Here is a 17,209-nt window from a genome sequence, read left to right on the forward strand (position 1 = left end):
TTTAAAAGCCAGTCTCATTCTACATATGTTGTGAGAGCAGAGAACATGCCAGACGAGTGGCTGTTGGAGAGTTTTGTCTGTCTGGTGCTGTTCTTTGGGACTCTATGCTTGGACTACCTCTTGGGTTTTGAGGTCTTTTATTGCTGCAGTGATATTAGTGGAGTTTGTGTTTTTAAGATACAGTTGCTTGTTCACTCTGCTGGTAGTGTGGGAGATGGTGGTGAGCAGTGCAGCAGGAGATTCAGTCTTAGCAAGATGCTTACATTCCTAAAGCCTGGTCTGTGGTGTGGTGTAGTGAAATGTGAAGCTGTCACTGATGGTGTTGAGTGGGTCTCTTAACCCTCGTTCTTTGCAGCATGGAAACTTTCATGGACGTCCCTCAAATACTCATCTAGTTTGTAGGCTTGATGCATTTGTTGTACTTCTCACAGTAGTAGAGCTGTGTCAGTCAGTGTCTGTCAGGTGCTGAATAGTGACAAACTTGGAGCAAATGTCTTTGACTTGCACTTCTCAAAACTGCAGACCCTGGGACCAAAAATAAGCAAGAACCTCCCTTATCATTTAATTGGAAGTTTGTCTTCTAACTAGTGATGGAAGAATTTCAATCCCAAACTACAGGCAGGGATCAGCCTTTTTCAGGGCACACTTGTCCCCATAGTCTCGTTGGGGTTGCCAAAAATTAATCAGGTTTTCAGATATTGAATAAAATGTTGCTTATTTGGGACTTTTCCAAACTGTTAGAAGTTAAGCCTGTGAATATAACTTACGGGTTTCTTTGGGATTGAGAACCTGTTTAAGAGCAGCTGTTCTACAACTGGTAAAACTTGGGTTATGTCCTATGAATGAGGAACTGATCTTCAGAAATAAATATTGGATTATAAGCCATGGTGGTGTGTTCACTTCAGCTCCTCTGGCTGTGCAGGAAGGACCATTAGATGAGTGTAATTTTAATGTTTGCTTCATTCACGTCAAACAAAAAAAGCTACTAATGCCATTGCTGTTTTACAGCCGAGTTGTATCCAACATGTAGCAGCAGAGCTCTGTCAATAGTGTCCTTTTATGCACCACTGCTGAGGCAGGACAAAGAAAGAGGCCACTATCTCTGCTGCAAGATGAATTCATACCATCCCATCAGCCCAGTTAGGAACACATCCAAATATGAGGTGAAATCACTGAATACTGGTGAAGTTAAACAGGATTATTAGTAATTTAGCCAGTTTCCAGTAAAACGGGTAATACAGATCCAAAGAAACAACAAATATGTTCTGATTGACATATCATTTGTTAATTATTTTTTATATAAGATTACTATGGAAGAGAAGTTTTATAGCAATAATACAAATTCTGGACTAGTGAGTTCTTTTACTCAAGATGGGTCAGGCAGCAGTTTTGAGAAGATTCTTTTGCAACAACTTTATTATAGTGGATTAAGAAACATTCACTGAAAATAAATTTTCACCTGATTTTTTTGGTTCATTAAATATATATATATATATATGGGTATTTTATTTTATATGATATACACTTACTTGGAAATAAGTAATATAAGCAATACTGATGTTCTATTTAGGTAGCCATAAATAGATTAGAAATTAGAAAATAAAAACAATTGTTTAAGAGTTGGTAATGTCTAGTACAGTAATTTACATGTTTCTTTTTCTCCTTCCCCTAATGCTAGACTTAAAGTTTTCAGTGTATCGGTGTCCACATCTTCTGTTTAAAACAAATGTAAACACTGTGTTGCGTAGAACTTGAAAATTGCACTAATTTTTAAACTTTTGGGTTTATTTTTTTCTTTGGAAAAAGTTCTTTTATATTCACATAAAGATTTTTAAAATTAATTCTTTGGTGTCTTTATTCCAAGAAATGCATTTAATGGTCCCTAGTTGCTGTAAGCATCCGTATTTCTGGGCAACATGTGACCTGGATCAGCATGTTGATACACTTATACCATCTAAATGTCATGTGCCGGGATGTGTAACGTGTGTATAATGAGGGTATGGATGTAATGAGTTGTGCTACCTTTCCCTCCTCTTCTCAGTTCTTTCCTGCTCATATTTCTGCTCCCAGCCAAAGCTGGTTCCCTCTGCTCAGCCTGCAGTCAGTCATCTCAGAGCTGGGCAAGGGACTTCGGGAAGTGAAAAGCCTAAACCCTACTACAGATAAACTGTCAGGTGACTTCAGGAATTGCTTACAGCTACGGAAGGAGGGGAGGGTATCTGCCTGTTGTCAGCCCCACCTGAGAGGACACAGAACAGGTACATCTCTAAATCACTGTTTGCTGTTATTTGGAACAGAAAGCTGACTGCCCTCTGCAGCCTGCTTTGCAGGTGATTGATGTGCTCCACTGGGAGTCTCACTGTAAGCTTTCTTGTTCTCTGAGCTCCAACCCAGAAGTGATGCTGGGGAAGATCAGGCAGCCTTCAGCCTTGCAGAGGGAAGACCTGAGGATGAGGACCTGTGATGCCTCAGTGTGGAAGGGCCTTTGCACTGGCAGAAATCCTGGTGAGCATGAGGTGAACAACCACATACAGAAGAACTGTTTTTCCTGCTTTCTGAGGCTAGATTTAAAGGCAATTTCAGACACTGAAGAACAAAATGTGCAGGTGTGTGTCTGAGGGAGAAAGGAAGAGAGGAGGCACTCAGCTGTGCAGGAAGCCTGAGCTGAGCTGTGCTCAGCCCTGACCCTGTTTACTTACGCCTTTTCTGGTAACTCCTGAAGAGCCAAGCACTGCAGTGGGAGGTTTGTATGTTTGTGAGAGGGGGACCCTGGAGGAGAGATGCAGGAATAAAGCCTGGAGTGCAAAGACAAGGAGTTGAGGTAAACGTGTGTGGGAGATGGTTTTGGTGGAGGGGGCAAAATATTCAAGAAGCCTGTGAGATGTGTTTTTCTCTCAGAGTACAACAGAGGCCTGGGGAGGAAGCTTTTGGATATAGCAGCAGCTTGGGAAAGGAAATGGGAATCTGAGCCAAGCGTTGGGGAAACAAAAGTACCACAAAACAGTCAAATGACACGTGCGAACTGGGAGTGCTTTGAAAGTAATGCTGCACACAGCAGACACTGCTCCCCCCTTCCCTGTTCCCAGTCAATTCCAGGCACGCAGCCCGCTTCCAGCCTTCCCCTTCTGCTTCTCCCAAGAAAGGAAAAGAAAGGATGTAAGGTCTAGAAAGTCAAATAGACTGTCTTGTTTCTGCTGTCAAGGGAAGGTGTGGGAGTCCTGTGCCAGCAGCAGGTAGGAGGGCAGCTGGCATGGGGAGAGGAGGTGTTGAGAGCTGGGGTTGGGAATGACCAGGTTCTCACTAGAATTGGGATGAGACAAGTCTCCTGCACTTTATAAATGGATTGGTTTGGGTCCCACCATGTGTTATTTTGTCTCCCCCCCATGGATCTGCAAAACAGCTTTGAGTGCTAGAAACAGCATCTTACTCCAACCTCTTGCTTCCACCTGGCACAGAAAGTCAGAGGAGGTGGCAGAACCTCCCCACCAAGCCCTGTCCTTGACGGAGCCTTGCCAGAAGCTGTGATCTGGGAGAAATTTGCTTCCTCTAGGAACACGTGAACAGTACACCAGGGAAAACTGAAAATTAACAGGAAAAGATGGTTCTCTCCCCATTTCCTCATCAGGTGAACAGGAATTGGAGTGTGTGTTACCGGTGCTGTGCTGCTTTCCTGACAGGCAGCCCCGGTCCCGCTCCCAGGAGCTGCAGCTTCTCATGCCTGGAGGCCTCACCAGGATCCTGTGGTGCAGCCATTACCCAGTCAATGCTTTTACTGGTGTTAACCATCAGTTGTGAATCTTCGGACTGTTTCACCTTGCATGTGATTGTTTAAAATAGTAATTTATTGCTGGTGTTTTCCAAGGGACCCTCTTTCTCATTAGAATCTTAAGTGCATCATGTATTGCTGGAGCTCACCCCTCTGCCCCTGGACACACCAGCCACTCAGTGATGCTGGGCAGGTAAACGGGGATGATTTTGAATATCCTAGTTCTAGTTTACTTGTTCTGTCAGGGTCATTTATTTCCATCAGTTCATCAGAACTGGCTTTGCTGTTACAGAGCTAGCCTCCTGCAACCCTGCAGCAATGTGGGGCAGGCCAAAGGCTACAGCCAGTGCTGGACATGGCCTGTGTTGGTCTTTACTTTGCAGAATGCTTCATGCTAAAAATGTTTCGGTAAACATTTATTGATGCATAAGAGAGAGCTGTTAGAGAGTTTTTTTTTTTTTTTAGAGGAGTACATTTCCTTAAAATGTTGATGAATTACTGCTTGTATTCTTGTATTAGTGTTACAAAACAAGGGCTGGTATTGCTCTTTGACTGTATACAGCCACAGCCTCTACACTGCAATCTCTCAAGTGTCCCTCATTTTGCCAAGGTGAACTACGGCAAATTAATTTCCCATAAAATTAGGAGGGCCCCAAACCTCTCATTCATTTACAGTGCCATAGGGCCTGAAAGTGCCCTGTCAGCTCCCAGGCTGATGACGTTTCTCATGGCAAACAGAGCACAAGGTCCACATATAAAGGAAATTATTTAGCAACTGCTTTAAAAGAAATAAACAGCCCCGCCTCTCCCTTGAGCACAGCAGAGCTGCCAAGAGCTTGTTTTCGGCACTCCTGAAAAAGGATTTTCCCTGTGAGGATTGTGGCTGAGGCTTCCCTACTGAGGCACAGCACAGATCTTGTAGGGCTGTGGGGCCATCGTGATGCCCATCAGGGGCTGGAGGCTGAGTGTGGTGTCCAGGGGTGCCTGGAAGGTGAATTTCTGGAGCAGAGACGTGAAGAAGAGGAAGAGCTCGGAGCGGGCCAGCACCTCGCCCAGGCAGGCGCGCTTCCCTGCGGAGACAGCAAGCCACGGCATCCTCAGACTGAGCTTTTGCTGCTGGAAATGCTTCTGCCTTCCCTCAGGACCATGGTCCCTGATCCCTTCCCAGGATGAGTTTTGCAGCCCCAACTGAGAAGGTGTGTGATGCTGGCATGGGAAACAGGGTGCTAAAAGCCACCTCCCCAGGGAAGCTGCTGGCTGGGGTAGCCTGGGGTGGCAACAGTGAGTCCCCAGTGACCTCAGCCATGTGGGAGCAGGAGCACAGAGCGATGCTTCTGCCCTGGTGAAGGTGTTCCTGGGGTCCCTGGAATTATCAGAGATTTTTATTCATTCTCATCTCCCTTCTCCGCATTTAAAAAGAGAGACAAGAAAGGGTTCTGAGGGTCATTGTGGTGCTTTGGGATGACCACATGGCCACTGTGTGAGCGGTATCTCCCAACTATATCTGCCCTTCTATCCATGCAGTTGGAAACCTAAGCCTAGTGCCTCAGCATGAAAACACCACAATTCAGCAAATCTTACCCACAGAAAATGCCAAAAATGATTCTCTTTTCCAGAACTTCCCATCCTTCAGGAAATGCCCAGGGTTAAAAGTGTCAGGAGTTTCCCACTCACTCTTGTCAAACATCACAGAGGTTATATTTATTGTTAAAACAGTGCCCTAAGAGGAGAAAAAGGAAAATAATTCACATTTTCTCATGCACTGACAGCAGGAAGGGCAGTTTTATCTTCCAGTCTCTCCACGAAGAACATGCAGAGTCAAATTCTACTGCAATTATTTGTCTAACAACCCTTGCAGGGTCAGGGTCCCTTTGGAGATGCAATGACTATAGAACCACGTTTTCCCCTCATCAGCATCACTTCTGTCTGCTGTAATCTTGGACCAGAGTTCCTGTAAGAGCCCTGTGAGCTGGGATCTGTGTCTCAAAGGTGTGCCCGAGGGATGGGGCACCCTGCAGGGTTCTGCACCCTTTGGGGAGCTGGAGAATATTGGTTGGTTGGATGGCAAAAGTCCACACTGAGCAGGAGTGAACTCTGGACAGGGCAGGGACGGTGTGTCTGTGCAGGAGGGAGCTGGCCTGATGAATTGTGCCTGGGGAGCTGGGAGTCTCCCTGAGGTTCCAGCGCTCAGGGTGAGCTTACCTTTGGGATGAAGAAGCCATCCACCATTGTGTCCTTTTCTGCCATTCTTGGCATGCTGAAAGGGACAATGTTGGCTTTCCTCTGCACCTCATGGATGACGGCGTTGGTGTAGGGCATGTTGTTCCTGTCCTCCAGCACTGGCTGCCGAGCCTGTCCGATGACGGCGTCGATCTCGGCTTGCACACGGGCTGGTGGGAAAGAGCAGGAATCAGCCAAGGCCCAAGGACAAAAACCCTTGGAAGAACACAAGGTTGTTGCTGTGAGGGTCCCCTAAGGATTAACCTGGAACACCTGCCACTGTTTGCACCTCTTTTGTGTGAGTGCAGGGAGATTCCCAACTTTTCTCTCAAGAAAAGTGTCTCTCACAAAGCTGTGAGGGATAAAAGGAAGGGAAACCCTGACCTTTTGCTATTCGTACCTTGAATTTCTGGATGTAAGGCCATGAACAGCAGAGCCCAACGGAGGGTCGAGGAAGTGGTCTCGGTTCCGGCAAACATCAGGTCGAGTGTGCAGGCGACGAGATGTTCCTCCCGGAAGGTGTCACTGCCCTTGTCCTTCACAAAAAGGTGTGTTAGTGCTGCAGGAACAGGGAGGGCTGTCCTGACACCAGGCTTAGTCCAAACCACACAAGAATTTGGGCAGGAGCTGCTGGCCCCCTGCCCTCCCATCCCAATGATGGATGCCCTGACCCTGATGTGCATCCTAAGCTCCTAAATGGCCACGCAGGCAGCTCAGCTGGAGAATTTGGCTCCTTTCTCGTCCCTCCTCATTTCTAAGCCCTGCTGCACAAGGTTTTCCTCTGCATTGCTGACCTTGGCTATCTCCTGCAGGTAGCTGTCGATGTAGTCTCGGCTCTCCGAGGGGTTCCAATCCTCCTTGTGCTTGTTGATCTGCTCTTCCATGTAGCTTTTCAACGACTTCCAGTTTTTAGAAATGGTTTGGTGTGCTCCAGGGAGGAACTTCATTATAGATGGGAAAGAGTTGTACAGCTTTGGACACAAAAGGAGAAAGAAAAATTGAATAAAGGACTGAAAACCCCTTCAAACCCCCAAAATTGAGGATCCTGCAATGCTGTGCTTGCTGAAGTGCTGGAGTTGGTGGAAAGAGCTCAGCTCCAGAAGAGCAGGAATCCCTCACGAAGGAAGGACTTGTGTGTTGCCAGGTATTATAGCAGGCAGGTTGGCAGTCAAAGGGCAGGAGAAGTGATGTTGAGTGAGAGAAAGCAGCATGAGCAAGGCCCAGCTTGAAAGTAAGGCAGAAAGAAATTACAGGCCAATCCACCCTGTGCAAAGCAATAGGCATCACTGAGCAAATGGAAAATAGACAACACTGAGCTCTGAGGTTGACTCCAGAGAAAAAACTACAGCTGTGGGGTGGTGGCACGAGGGTTGTACCTGTGTTGTGATGGCTCCCTGAAGGAAAACTATCTCATGCATCAGCTTCAGCAACTTTTGGAAGTCTTCATCCTGGTAGTCAAACCGATTGCCGAGGGTGAGGGAGCAGATGACATTTGAAACAGCGTTAGTGAGTGTAAACTGAGGGTCAAAAGGATTCCCTGGAGAAGGAAAAGATCAATTCTCTTGTGGTCTTCTCAGAAAAGGAGAAGAAAGCACACTTGGTAAAGGTAAAATAGTCAACAAATACAAATGAAATGAGTGGTCCTAGTGACCATTCTGTGTCACTGCTTTGCTTGGACACCTCACTGCCCCTATGAGATGGCCAAGCTTGTCTGGGAAACCCCAGCAGTCCCAGTTCTATCAGATTATTGAGATGTTTGCTTCCTTTGAAAAGCAAGATCTGCAGGAGAGGGATGTCATTGGAATACATTGTTTCTGTCACTGGAATTCCTTGGGAACATCAGTGTTTCTACACACATGGTATTTCCCAGAGATCTCAGTGAGAGCAGGAGGCTGAAGGTGGGCTATGAATAATGCATGGGGTGTTACCTGCCTGCACTCTCCAGTCACTTTGAAGGCCAAACCCCTGCAGGAGGGAGCAGGGATGCTGGTGGGGCTGCAGCATCCCTTGTCAGGTGAGGTATTTTTCAGTGTGCAGTGAACCACGGGTGAAATGATACCAGGCCGTACCAGGTCCTGCCTTCAGCACAGCTGCTGAGGGAGGCACGTGGCACTCACCCTGCTCATCCTTAAAGGCATCCACGAGGAATCGGCACTCCTCCTGGATGCGCTCCTCCACGCTCCTCTTCCCCAAGCCAAAGTTTCGGAGGGTGCTCAGGGTGAACCTCCTCTGTGCCTTCCACAAGTGCCCACTGGAGGAGATCAGTCCTGGCAGAAACAGCCCCCCGTGAGCCAAGGCTGATCCCCCACTGGGGGGGAAAAAGCTCCAGGGCTCTGCCTTCTCCCCAGCTGTCTCAGACCTCTGCAGGGCCAGCACCTGAACCTAACAGCTCAGGTGCATGTCTTGAGAGATCACTCACCTATCTTGCTGAACATATCCATAGGAATTTCTGGGCGATCCAAAAAGTTATCCCCTTGGTTTACAAGCACTTCCTTAACCAGCCGCATCCCATTTACTACCACAAACTTCATGCTGCCCATGGACATGCCGAAGATGTCACCATATTTTTCAGTGTACTGAGAGAGGAAATAATAAAGGGGGTTTCATTTGAATGAATGTGTCTGTTGGGACAGGGACAGCCCCGTCAGGGCGTACAGGTGAAAATAAGGGAAGCTGACAGTGTGAGGAGACAAAGAATCTTTGTACAAATCTCTGCCTGACTGCATAGTGTTTTCTCTTTCCTCTTTTTCTGAATCACTGATCACTAAATCAAGTAAACCTCTCCAGGTTTCATTTTGTAGTTCTGTGTTTTTCGAGCTTTTCCCTTCCCAAACACCGTTCCAGCCCACGCTCAGTCCTACGGGGCTCCTACAGCTGCGACTGCACCTGTGGGATCATGTTGTGCCCTTTGCTCCAGGAATCACAGCACACTTGTGCCCCACCGTGTACCCAGGCAAACCGTTGAGGGCAAACCTCCTGTCTGCCTTCCTGGTCCATGGGGACTGCTTTAATCCCTTACCTGTAGGGGCCGTTCCCTCTGTTACTTCCCCCACAGTGCCCACCACCCCTGTACCTTCTGCACTGTGATATGCGGAGCTTTGAAGTCCATCATGTAGATGTGTCCTAAAAAGGGAAGACGTAAAGGGGTGGGAGGGAAGTTCTTTGGGTTTCTGTTCTTCATATAGTCAGCAACAAACAGGAAGACAATGAGGAAGATGAGGAGTGTATGGAAGGAGATGCTGTCCCAGAGGAAGTGCAGCATGGCTGGATGGGGGGGCTGTGCACGGACGTGTCCCACGGCAGGTCAGGGCAGGTCGAGCTCCCAGGGCACCACTGAATCCCCAGGGACACGGGGAGAGGGGTGATGTGCTGGCTCTGTGGGTACAAACACAAGAGAGCGTGGAACAGCTTTTGCTGCCCTGGTCTAGAGGCTGAGTTCAGACTCCTGCTTTGCCAGCTCTCAGTTTAATCTTCTTGATTAAACCCGAGCATTTCCTCTGCTGCGGTTAAAAACCACAAACCACCACAAACCAAAACACCCCCGGCTGCCACTTTCCCCTCCCGCCTCCCAGCGCTGCTTCACCAAACCCCAGTGATCCACGCCTTGTGTAAGGGACAGAACTGAGCTTTGCGGGATCAAGATTAAAACCTTCCGGCAGCTTCCCTGCGCTGTTCCCGCAAGCCCCTGGCTCAGCCCAGCCCTGCTCTCTCATCCCCCTGCTGCCCTCACTGTGCCGGGTCCCGCTGTCAGCTCCACGGTGCCGGGGAGGCTCCAGCCGCTCCGAGTACCTCGAGCTTTCCTCGTTGACAGGAGCTCGTCCGCTGCTTTGAAGAGTCCCACACCAAGGCCCAGGTCGCCGGGGGCATCCGAGATAAGGTTGCACAAACCTTCCCAAAGCGCCTGACTGCTTCCTTCCGGCTTCTGTGTGTCACAGTGACGCGGGCTGCCAGCAAAGAGCCGTCCAGGCTCTGCAGGGTCCCGAAGCACCGTCCTTTTCTCATCCCCGCGGGACAAGTGCAAGCAGAGCAACTTGCTCTGGCCGGGAGGTTGGCCCTGCCCGAGCCCTCCAGCCATCCCTTCCCAGACCTCCCTTGTTCTTTGGGTGTGTAGCCCGTGGTGGAGCCGTTCCCAAAGCCCCACAAAGCTGGGGCAGGTGCTGAGAAGCCAAAGCAGATGCCCAGGTCTGCCAGCGGGGGCCCTTTCGGGGTAGCTGGCAACAGGCTGTGCTGACTTTTCCCCCTTGGATCGGCTCTGAGGCCGGGAGGTGTTCGTGCACGTGCAGCACGTGGACTTTTGCTGTACATGTTGTGTTTTATTGTGAAAGCAGCAGGGGGGTTGCAGCAGCAGTTTGACATTGTAACCATGTGGCTCTGCAGTTGTCAGCTGCCCCCTCGTGCTCTGGGGGCCGTTTTGGGTGCCTTTTCTCCCTTTTGGGGCCATCAGTTGTGGCCATTGGGGTTGTCCAGTGCTGATGAGAAGGTACAGAGGTGCAGCAGAGCCCCTGGGTTGATGCCATGCATGTGTTCTCCATAGCCCTCACACTTGGGAAGCTTGAACTGTTAAATCCCTGTTCTATTGTGGAAGTGAAAGTGGGAACACCAGATTTTGAGGAGAATTTCTCTTTTAATGTCTCCCCTTTGAGCACACTTAGGCATGAGCCTGTGAAGGTGCACATGTTCCATTTAGTTACATGAGATGTATCGCGCAGAGAATTTATGAATTCATGCCTCCTGCCTTTATGTTGTGGGATAATTGTATTGATTTTCCACCCCCCCAACTGATTAAAATAAAGAAAAAAAGAAGAATGAAAAAATTACTTGAATTATTTATTTTCTCCATGAGCAGGGGAGGAAACCCTAAAGTAATTGGGAAACACAAGTTTGAAAAGCAAGAGAGAAGAGATCATCATTCATTGCTAATCCACTGCAAAAAATACATGCCAGAAGTCAGACCTACAGCAGAATGAATGAAAAAATGAAGAGAAACCAGTGCCTGGTTCTAAGTGGCTTTGAAAAGTTCATAGATGGAAAAAAGTTTTCAGACCTTTTATGTTTTCTCTTTGAGAAAGACAATAGCAAAACTTGGGAGCCTGTGACTGTTAAAAATTAATTAAAAACGCAATAGGATTCAAGTGATGAGTTGGAAGGACAGCTCAGTGACAGAATCCCTGAGTGCCTGGCATGGCAGGGATGTGATGTGCAGAGGACTCTCCCGTGTGGCATAAATCTGCCACTGCACAGTGATTGCTTTGTACTGCAGCAAAGTGGATGTAAGAGGATGTGGATTGCCAGGGATGTAGGAGATAACCAGTGGAAATGGAACTCAATGTAAACCTCTTTTCCTGTTAACGTTCTGTGTCCTACGTGGGTGCCCATTGAAAAGTCTTCTATGAAAGGTGAGAAGCCAAACAAGAGAAAAAAGAAGAATCTTTGCTGTGACTACACTGCAGACAGAAGCACCCTGGAGACAGCATTTCTAAGCCTAAATACTTGGTCACGTAAATGAAAAAGCTCTTTACAAGTTGCATGTTTAATGAACTGTTATCCAAAAGGAGCTGGAATGGGCAGGAGCAGTGTGTCCGTCACCGAGGGGGCCATGTCCCAACCCACTTCCTCAGCCCCACACTGTGTCCATGCCCATCATGCATAGACACAAATCTTTGCCACAAACAGAGGGGAAATGTTGAACTCGAGACGTTTCTCCACAAAGCCACTTCCTTCCTGACAGCCAGTGGTGAGCTGCCACAGGCACGACCCTTCCAACACTCTCTGCTGCTTCTCCTTCTCTTGGGCTTTGGATAAAGTGCTCCCAAGCAACAGAGGGATTATTTTTTGCAGCTTTTCTGTTTTTTATTTTATTAGCCCAGATGAGTTGACAAGGGCTTGTTTTCTGCACTCCTGATAAAGGATTTTCCCTGTGAGGATTGTGGCTGAGGCTTCCCTACCGAGGCACAGCACAGATCTTGTAGGGCTCTGGGTCAGTCACCGTGCCCGCCGCGGGCTGGAGGCTGAGTGTGGTGTCCGGTGGTGCCTGGAAGGTGAATTTCTGGAGCAGAGACGTGAAGAAGAGGAAGAGCTCGGAGCGGGCCAGCACCTCGCCCAGGCAGGCGCGCTTCCCTGCGGAGACAGCAAGCCACGGCATCCTCAGACTGAGCTTTTGCTGCTGGAAATGCTTCTGCCTTCCCTCAGGACCATGGTCCAGCTCTCTTACCCAAAAGTCTGTTACCCAAACCCCTGTTCTGGATAGGCTTTGCAACCCAACGTGAGGTTCCCAATGAGGACATTGGCATTACAATACAGGCTGCCCCCAAATTGCATAATATTGCGAGGGCTTGACTGTTTAATCATATACAGACATGCTTCTGCCCTGGTGATGGTGTTCCTGGGGTCTCTGGAATTATCAGGGATTTTTATTCATCCTCATCTCCCTTCTCTGCATTTAAAAAGAGAGACAAGAAAGGGCTCTGAGTGTGGTTGTGGTGCTTTGGGATGACCATGTGGCCACTGTTTGAGTGGCACCTCTTGACTGTATCTGCCCCTCCCTTCCATGCAGTTGGAAAACTAAGCCTGGTGCCTCAACATGAAACCCCCACAGTTCAGCAAATCTTACCTATAGAAAATGCTAGAAATGATTCCCTTTTACAGAACTTCCCATCCTTCAGGAAATGCCCAGGGTTAAAAGTGTCGGGAGTTTCCCACTCGTTCTTGTCAAACATCACAGAGGTTATATTTGTCATCAAAACAGTGCCCTAAAAGGAGAAAAAGAAAAATAATTCACACTTTTGGTGGCACTGACAGCAGGAGGGGCAGTTTTATCTTCCAGTCTCTCCATGTAGAACATGCAGAGTCAAATTCCACTGCAATTATTTGTCTGACAATCCCTGCAGGTCCAGAGTCCCTTTGGAGGTGCAGTGATTATGGAACCACATTTTTCCCTCATCAGCATCACTTTTGTCTGCTGTAATCTTGGGCCAGAGTTCCTGTAAGAGCTCTGGGATCTGTGCCTCAAAGGTGTGCCCAGGGGATGTGGGACCCTGCAGGGCTCTGCACCCTTCGGGGAGCTGGAGAATATTGGTTGGTTGGATGGCAAAAGTCCACACTGAGCACAAGTGAACTCTGAGCAGGGCAGGGACAGTGTGTCTGTGCAGGAGGGAGCTGGCCTGGTGAATTGTGCCTGGGGAGCTGGGAGTCTCCCTGAGGTCCCAGTGCTCAGGGTGAGCTTACCTTTGGGATGAAGAAGCCATCCACCATTGTGTCCTTTGCTGCCATTCTTGGCACGTTGAAAGGGACAATGTTGGCTTTCCTCTGCACCTCATGGATGACGGCGTTGGTGTAGGGCATGTTGTTCCTGTCCTCCAGCACTGGCTGCCGAGCCTGTCCGATGACGGCGTCGATCTCGGCTTGCACACGGGCTGGTGGGAAAGAGCAGGAATCAGCCAAGGCCCAAGGACAAAAACCCTTGGAAGAACACAAGGTTGTTGCTGTGAGGGTCCCCTAAGGATTAACCTGGAACACCTGCCACTGTTTGCACCTCTTTTGCGTGAGTGCAGGGAGATTCCCAACTTTTCTCTCAAGAAAAGTGTCTCTCACAAAGCTGTGAGGGATAAAAGGAAGGGAAACCACTGACTTTTTGCTATTTGTACCTTGAATTTCTGGATGTAAGGCCATGAACAGCAGAGCCCAGCGGAGGGTCGTGGAAGTGGTCTCGGTTCCGGCAAACATCAGGTCAAGCGAGCACGTGATAAGATGTTCCTCCCGGAAGGTGTCACTGCCCTTGTCCTTCACAAAAAGGTGTGTTAGTGCTGCAGGAACAGGGAGGGCTGTCCTGACACCAGGCTTAGTTCAAACCACATAAGAATTTGGGCAGGAGCTGCTGGCCCCCTGCCATCCCATCCCAATGATGGGTGCCCTGACCCTGATATCTGTCCTAAGCTCAGCTGGAGAATTTGGCTCCTTTCTCGTCCCTCCTCATTTCTAAGCCCTGCTGCACAAGGTTTTGCTCTGCATTGCTGACCTTGGCTATCTCCTGCAGGTAGCTGTCGATGTAGTCCCTGCTCTCCGAGGGGTTCCAATCCTCCTTGTGCTTGTTGATCTGCTCTTCCATGTAGCTTTTCAACAACTTTGAGTTTTTAAAAATGGTTTGGTGTGCTCCAGGGAGGAACTTCATTATAGATGGAAAGAGTTGTACAGCTTTGGACACAAAAGGAGAAAGAAAAATTGAATAAAGGACTTCAAAACCCCTTCAAAAGCCCAAAATTGAGGATCCTGCAATGCTGTGCTTGCTGAAGTGCTGGAGTTGGTGGAAAGAGCTCAGCTCCAGAAGAGCAGGAATCCCTCATGAAGGAAGGACTTGTGTGTTGCCAGGTATTATAGCAGGCAAGTTGGCAGTCAATGGGCAGGAGAAGTGATGTTGAGTGAGAGAAAGCAGCATGAGCAAGGTCCAGCTTGAAAGTAAGGCAGAAAGAAATTACAGGCCAATCCACCCCGAGCTAAGCAATAGGCAAAGAGAGGTTTGGTGATGACAACACTGAGCTCTGAGGTTGACTCCAGAGAAGAAACTATGGCTGTGCGGTGGTGGCAGGAGGGCTATACCTGGGCTGTGTTGGTTCCCTGAAGGATAATAATCTCATGCAGAAGCTTCAGCAATTTTTGGAAGTCCTGATCGTGGTAGTCAAACCGATTACCAAAGATAAGGGAGCAGATGACATTTGAAACAGCATTAGTGATGGTAAATTGAGGGTCAAAAGGATTCCCTGGAGAAGGAAAAGATCAATTCTCTTCTGGTCTTCTCAGAAAAGGAGAATACACTTGGTAAAGATAAAATAGTAAACAAATATGAATGAAATGAATGGCCCCTGATAGACACCGACCTCAGTCACTGCTTTACTAGGACACTTCGCTACCCCCATGAGATGGCCAAGCTTGACTTGGCAACTCATTGGTCCCAGTTCTGTCAGATTATGGAGATGATTATTTCCTTTGAAAAGCAAAGGAAAGGGATATCTTTGGAATACATTGGAAACATCATTGTTTCTGTCACTGGAATTCCTTGGGAACATCAGTGTTTCTACACGCATGGTATTTCCCAGAGATCTCAGTGAGAGCAGGAGGCTGAAGGTGGGCTATGAATAATGCATGGGGTGTTACCTGCCTGCACTCTCCAGTCACTTTGAAGGCCAAACCCCTGCAGGAGGGAGCAGGGATGCTGGTGGGGCTGCAGCTTCCCTTGTCAGGTGAGGTATTTTTCAGTGTGCAGTGAACCACGGGTGAAATGATACCAGGCCGTACCAGGTCCTGCCTTCAGCACAGCTGCTGAGGGAGGCACGTGGCACTCACCCTGCTCATCCTTAAAGGCATCCACGAGGAATCGGCACTCCTCCTGGATGCGCTCCTCCACGCTCCTCTTCCCCAAGCCAAAGTTTCGGAGGGTGCTCAGGGTGAACCTCCTCTGTGCCTTCCACAAGTGCCCACTGGAGGAGATCAGTCCTGGCAGAAACAGCCCCCCGTGAGCCAAGGCTGATCCCCCACTGAGGGGGAAAAGCTCCAGGGCTCTGCCTTCTCCCCAGCTGTCTCAGACCTCTGCATTGTTGTCACTTGGGCCTTACAGCTGAGGTGCATGTTCTGAGGGATCACTCACCTGTCTTGCTGAACATATCCTTGTGAATAGGCATTTCTGGTCGCTCCAGGAAGTTATCCCCTTGGTTTACAAGCACTTCCTTAACCAGCCGCATCCCATTTACTACCACAACTTTCATGCTGCCCATGGACATGCCAATGATGTCACCATATATTTTAGTAAGCTAGAAGGGGAAATAAATAAAAGGAGTTTCATTTGAATGAATGTGTCTGTTGGGACAGGGACAGCCCCGTCATGAAGCACAGGCAGAAATAAGGGAAAGTGAAAGGGGGAGAGGACTCAGAATTTGAGCACAAATATCTGCCTGACTTTGTAGAGTTTTTTCTTTCCTCTTTTCCTGAGTCACTGATCAGGAGTTGGTGTTGATTGTCCACAAATCAAGTAAACCTCTCCAACTTTCATTTTTCAGTTCTATGTTTTTCCAGCTTTTGTTGTGCTCCCTTCCCAAACACCCTTCCAGACCCCAGCTCAGTCCTACAGGGCTCCTACATCTGTGACTGCACCTGTGTGATCATGTTGTGCCCTTTGCCCCAGGGATCACTGCACACTTGTGCCCCACCGTGTACGCAGGTAAACGTCACTTATGATTACAAACCTCCTGCCTGGCCCATGGGTCTGGTTTAACCCCTTCCCTGTAGGTACAATTTCCTTTGTCCCTTCCCTCACAGTGTCCCCCACCCATGTACCTTCTTCACTGTGCTAATGGGATTTTTGAAGTCCATCAAATAAAGGTGCCCTACAAAGGGAAGGCGTAAAGGGGTGGGAGGGAAGTTCTTTGGGTTTCTGTTCTTCATATAGTCAGCGACAAACAGGAAGACAATGAGGAAGATGAGGAGTGTATGGAAGGAGATGCTGTCCCAGAGGAAGTGCAGCATGGCTGGATGGGGGGGCTGTGCACGGACGTGTCCCACGGCAGGTCAGGGCAGGTCGAGCTCCCAGGGCACCACTGAATCCCCAGGGACAGGGGCAGAGGGGTGATGTGCTGGCTCTGTGGGTACAAACACAAGAGAGCACGAAGCAGCTTTTGCTGCCCTGGTCTAGAGGCTGAGTTCAGACTCCTGCTTTGCCAGCTCTCAGCAAGGATTAAACCCCTTCTTGATTAAACCCGAGCATTTCCTCTGCTGCGGTTAAAAACCACAAACCACCACAAACCAAAACACCCCCAGCTGCCACTTTCCCCTCCCGCCTCCCAGCGCTGCTTCACCAAACCCCAGTGATCCACGCCTTGTGTAAGGGACAGAACTGAGCTTTGCGGGATCAAGATTAAAACCTTCCGGCAGCTTCCCTGCGCTGTTCCCGCAAGCCCCTGGCTCAGCCCAGCCCTGCTCTCTCATCCCCCTGCTGCCCTCACTGTGCCGGGTCCCGCTGTCAACTCCACGGTGCCGGGGAGGCTCCAGCCGCTCCGAGTGCCTCGAGCTTTCCTCGTTGACAGGAGCTCGTCCGCTGCTTTGAAGAGTCCCACACCAAGGCCCAGGTCGCCGGGGGCATCCGAGATAAGGTTGCACAAACCTTCCCAAAGCGCCTGACTGCTTCCTTCCGGCTTCTGTGTGTCACAGTGACGCGGGCTGCCAGCAAAGAGCCGTCCA

General features: G+C 49.0%; 1 protein-coding gene and 1 pseudogene across 2 annotated transcripts; both read right to left on the minus strand.

The window, feature by feature from the left end:
• Positions 1-4,229: 4,229 nt before the first annotated feature.
• LOC116790714 (cytochrome P450 2J2-like) lies at positions 4,230-9,987 on the minus strand. Of its 2 annotated transcripts, none has more exons than XM_032695947.1 (10): positions 9,875-9,987; positions 9,060-9,361; positions 8,406-8,562; positions 8,104-8,253; positions 7,363-7,523; positions 6,781-6,957; positions 6,387-6,522; positions 5,969-6,156; positions 5,348-5,486; positions 4,230-4,836 (listed from the first exon to the last, which is right to left on the minus strand). In XM_032695947.1, the coding sequence occupies exons 2-10, from the start codon at positions 9,246-9,248 to the stop codon at positions 4,661-4,663; spliced, it is 1,473 nt and encodes a 490-aa protein (XP_032551838.1). In that variant the 5' UTR covers positions 9,249-9,361; positions 9,875-9,987; the 3' UTR covers positions 4,230-4,660. The 2 variants fall into 2 exon arrangements, with proteins under 2 accessions (XP_032551838.1, XP_032551836.1); XM_032695945.1 differs by lacking the exon at positions 9,875-9,987 and adding an exon at positions 9,717-9,826.
• Positions 9,988-11,814: 1,827 nt separating this feature from the next.
• LOC116790713 lies at positions 11,815-17,126 on the minus strand (annotated as a pseudogene).
• Positions 17,127-17,209: the final 83 nt, after the last annotated feature.

This window comes from Chiroxiphia lanceolata, chromosome 9 (assembly GCF_009829145.1).
Source record: "Chiroxiphia lanceolata isolate bChiLan1 chromosome 9, bChiLan1.pri, whole genome shotgun sequence".
Lineage (NCBI taxonomy): Eukaryota > Metazoa > Chordata > Aves > Passeriformes > Pipridae > Chiroxiphia > Chiroxiphia lanceolata.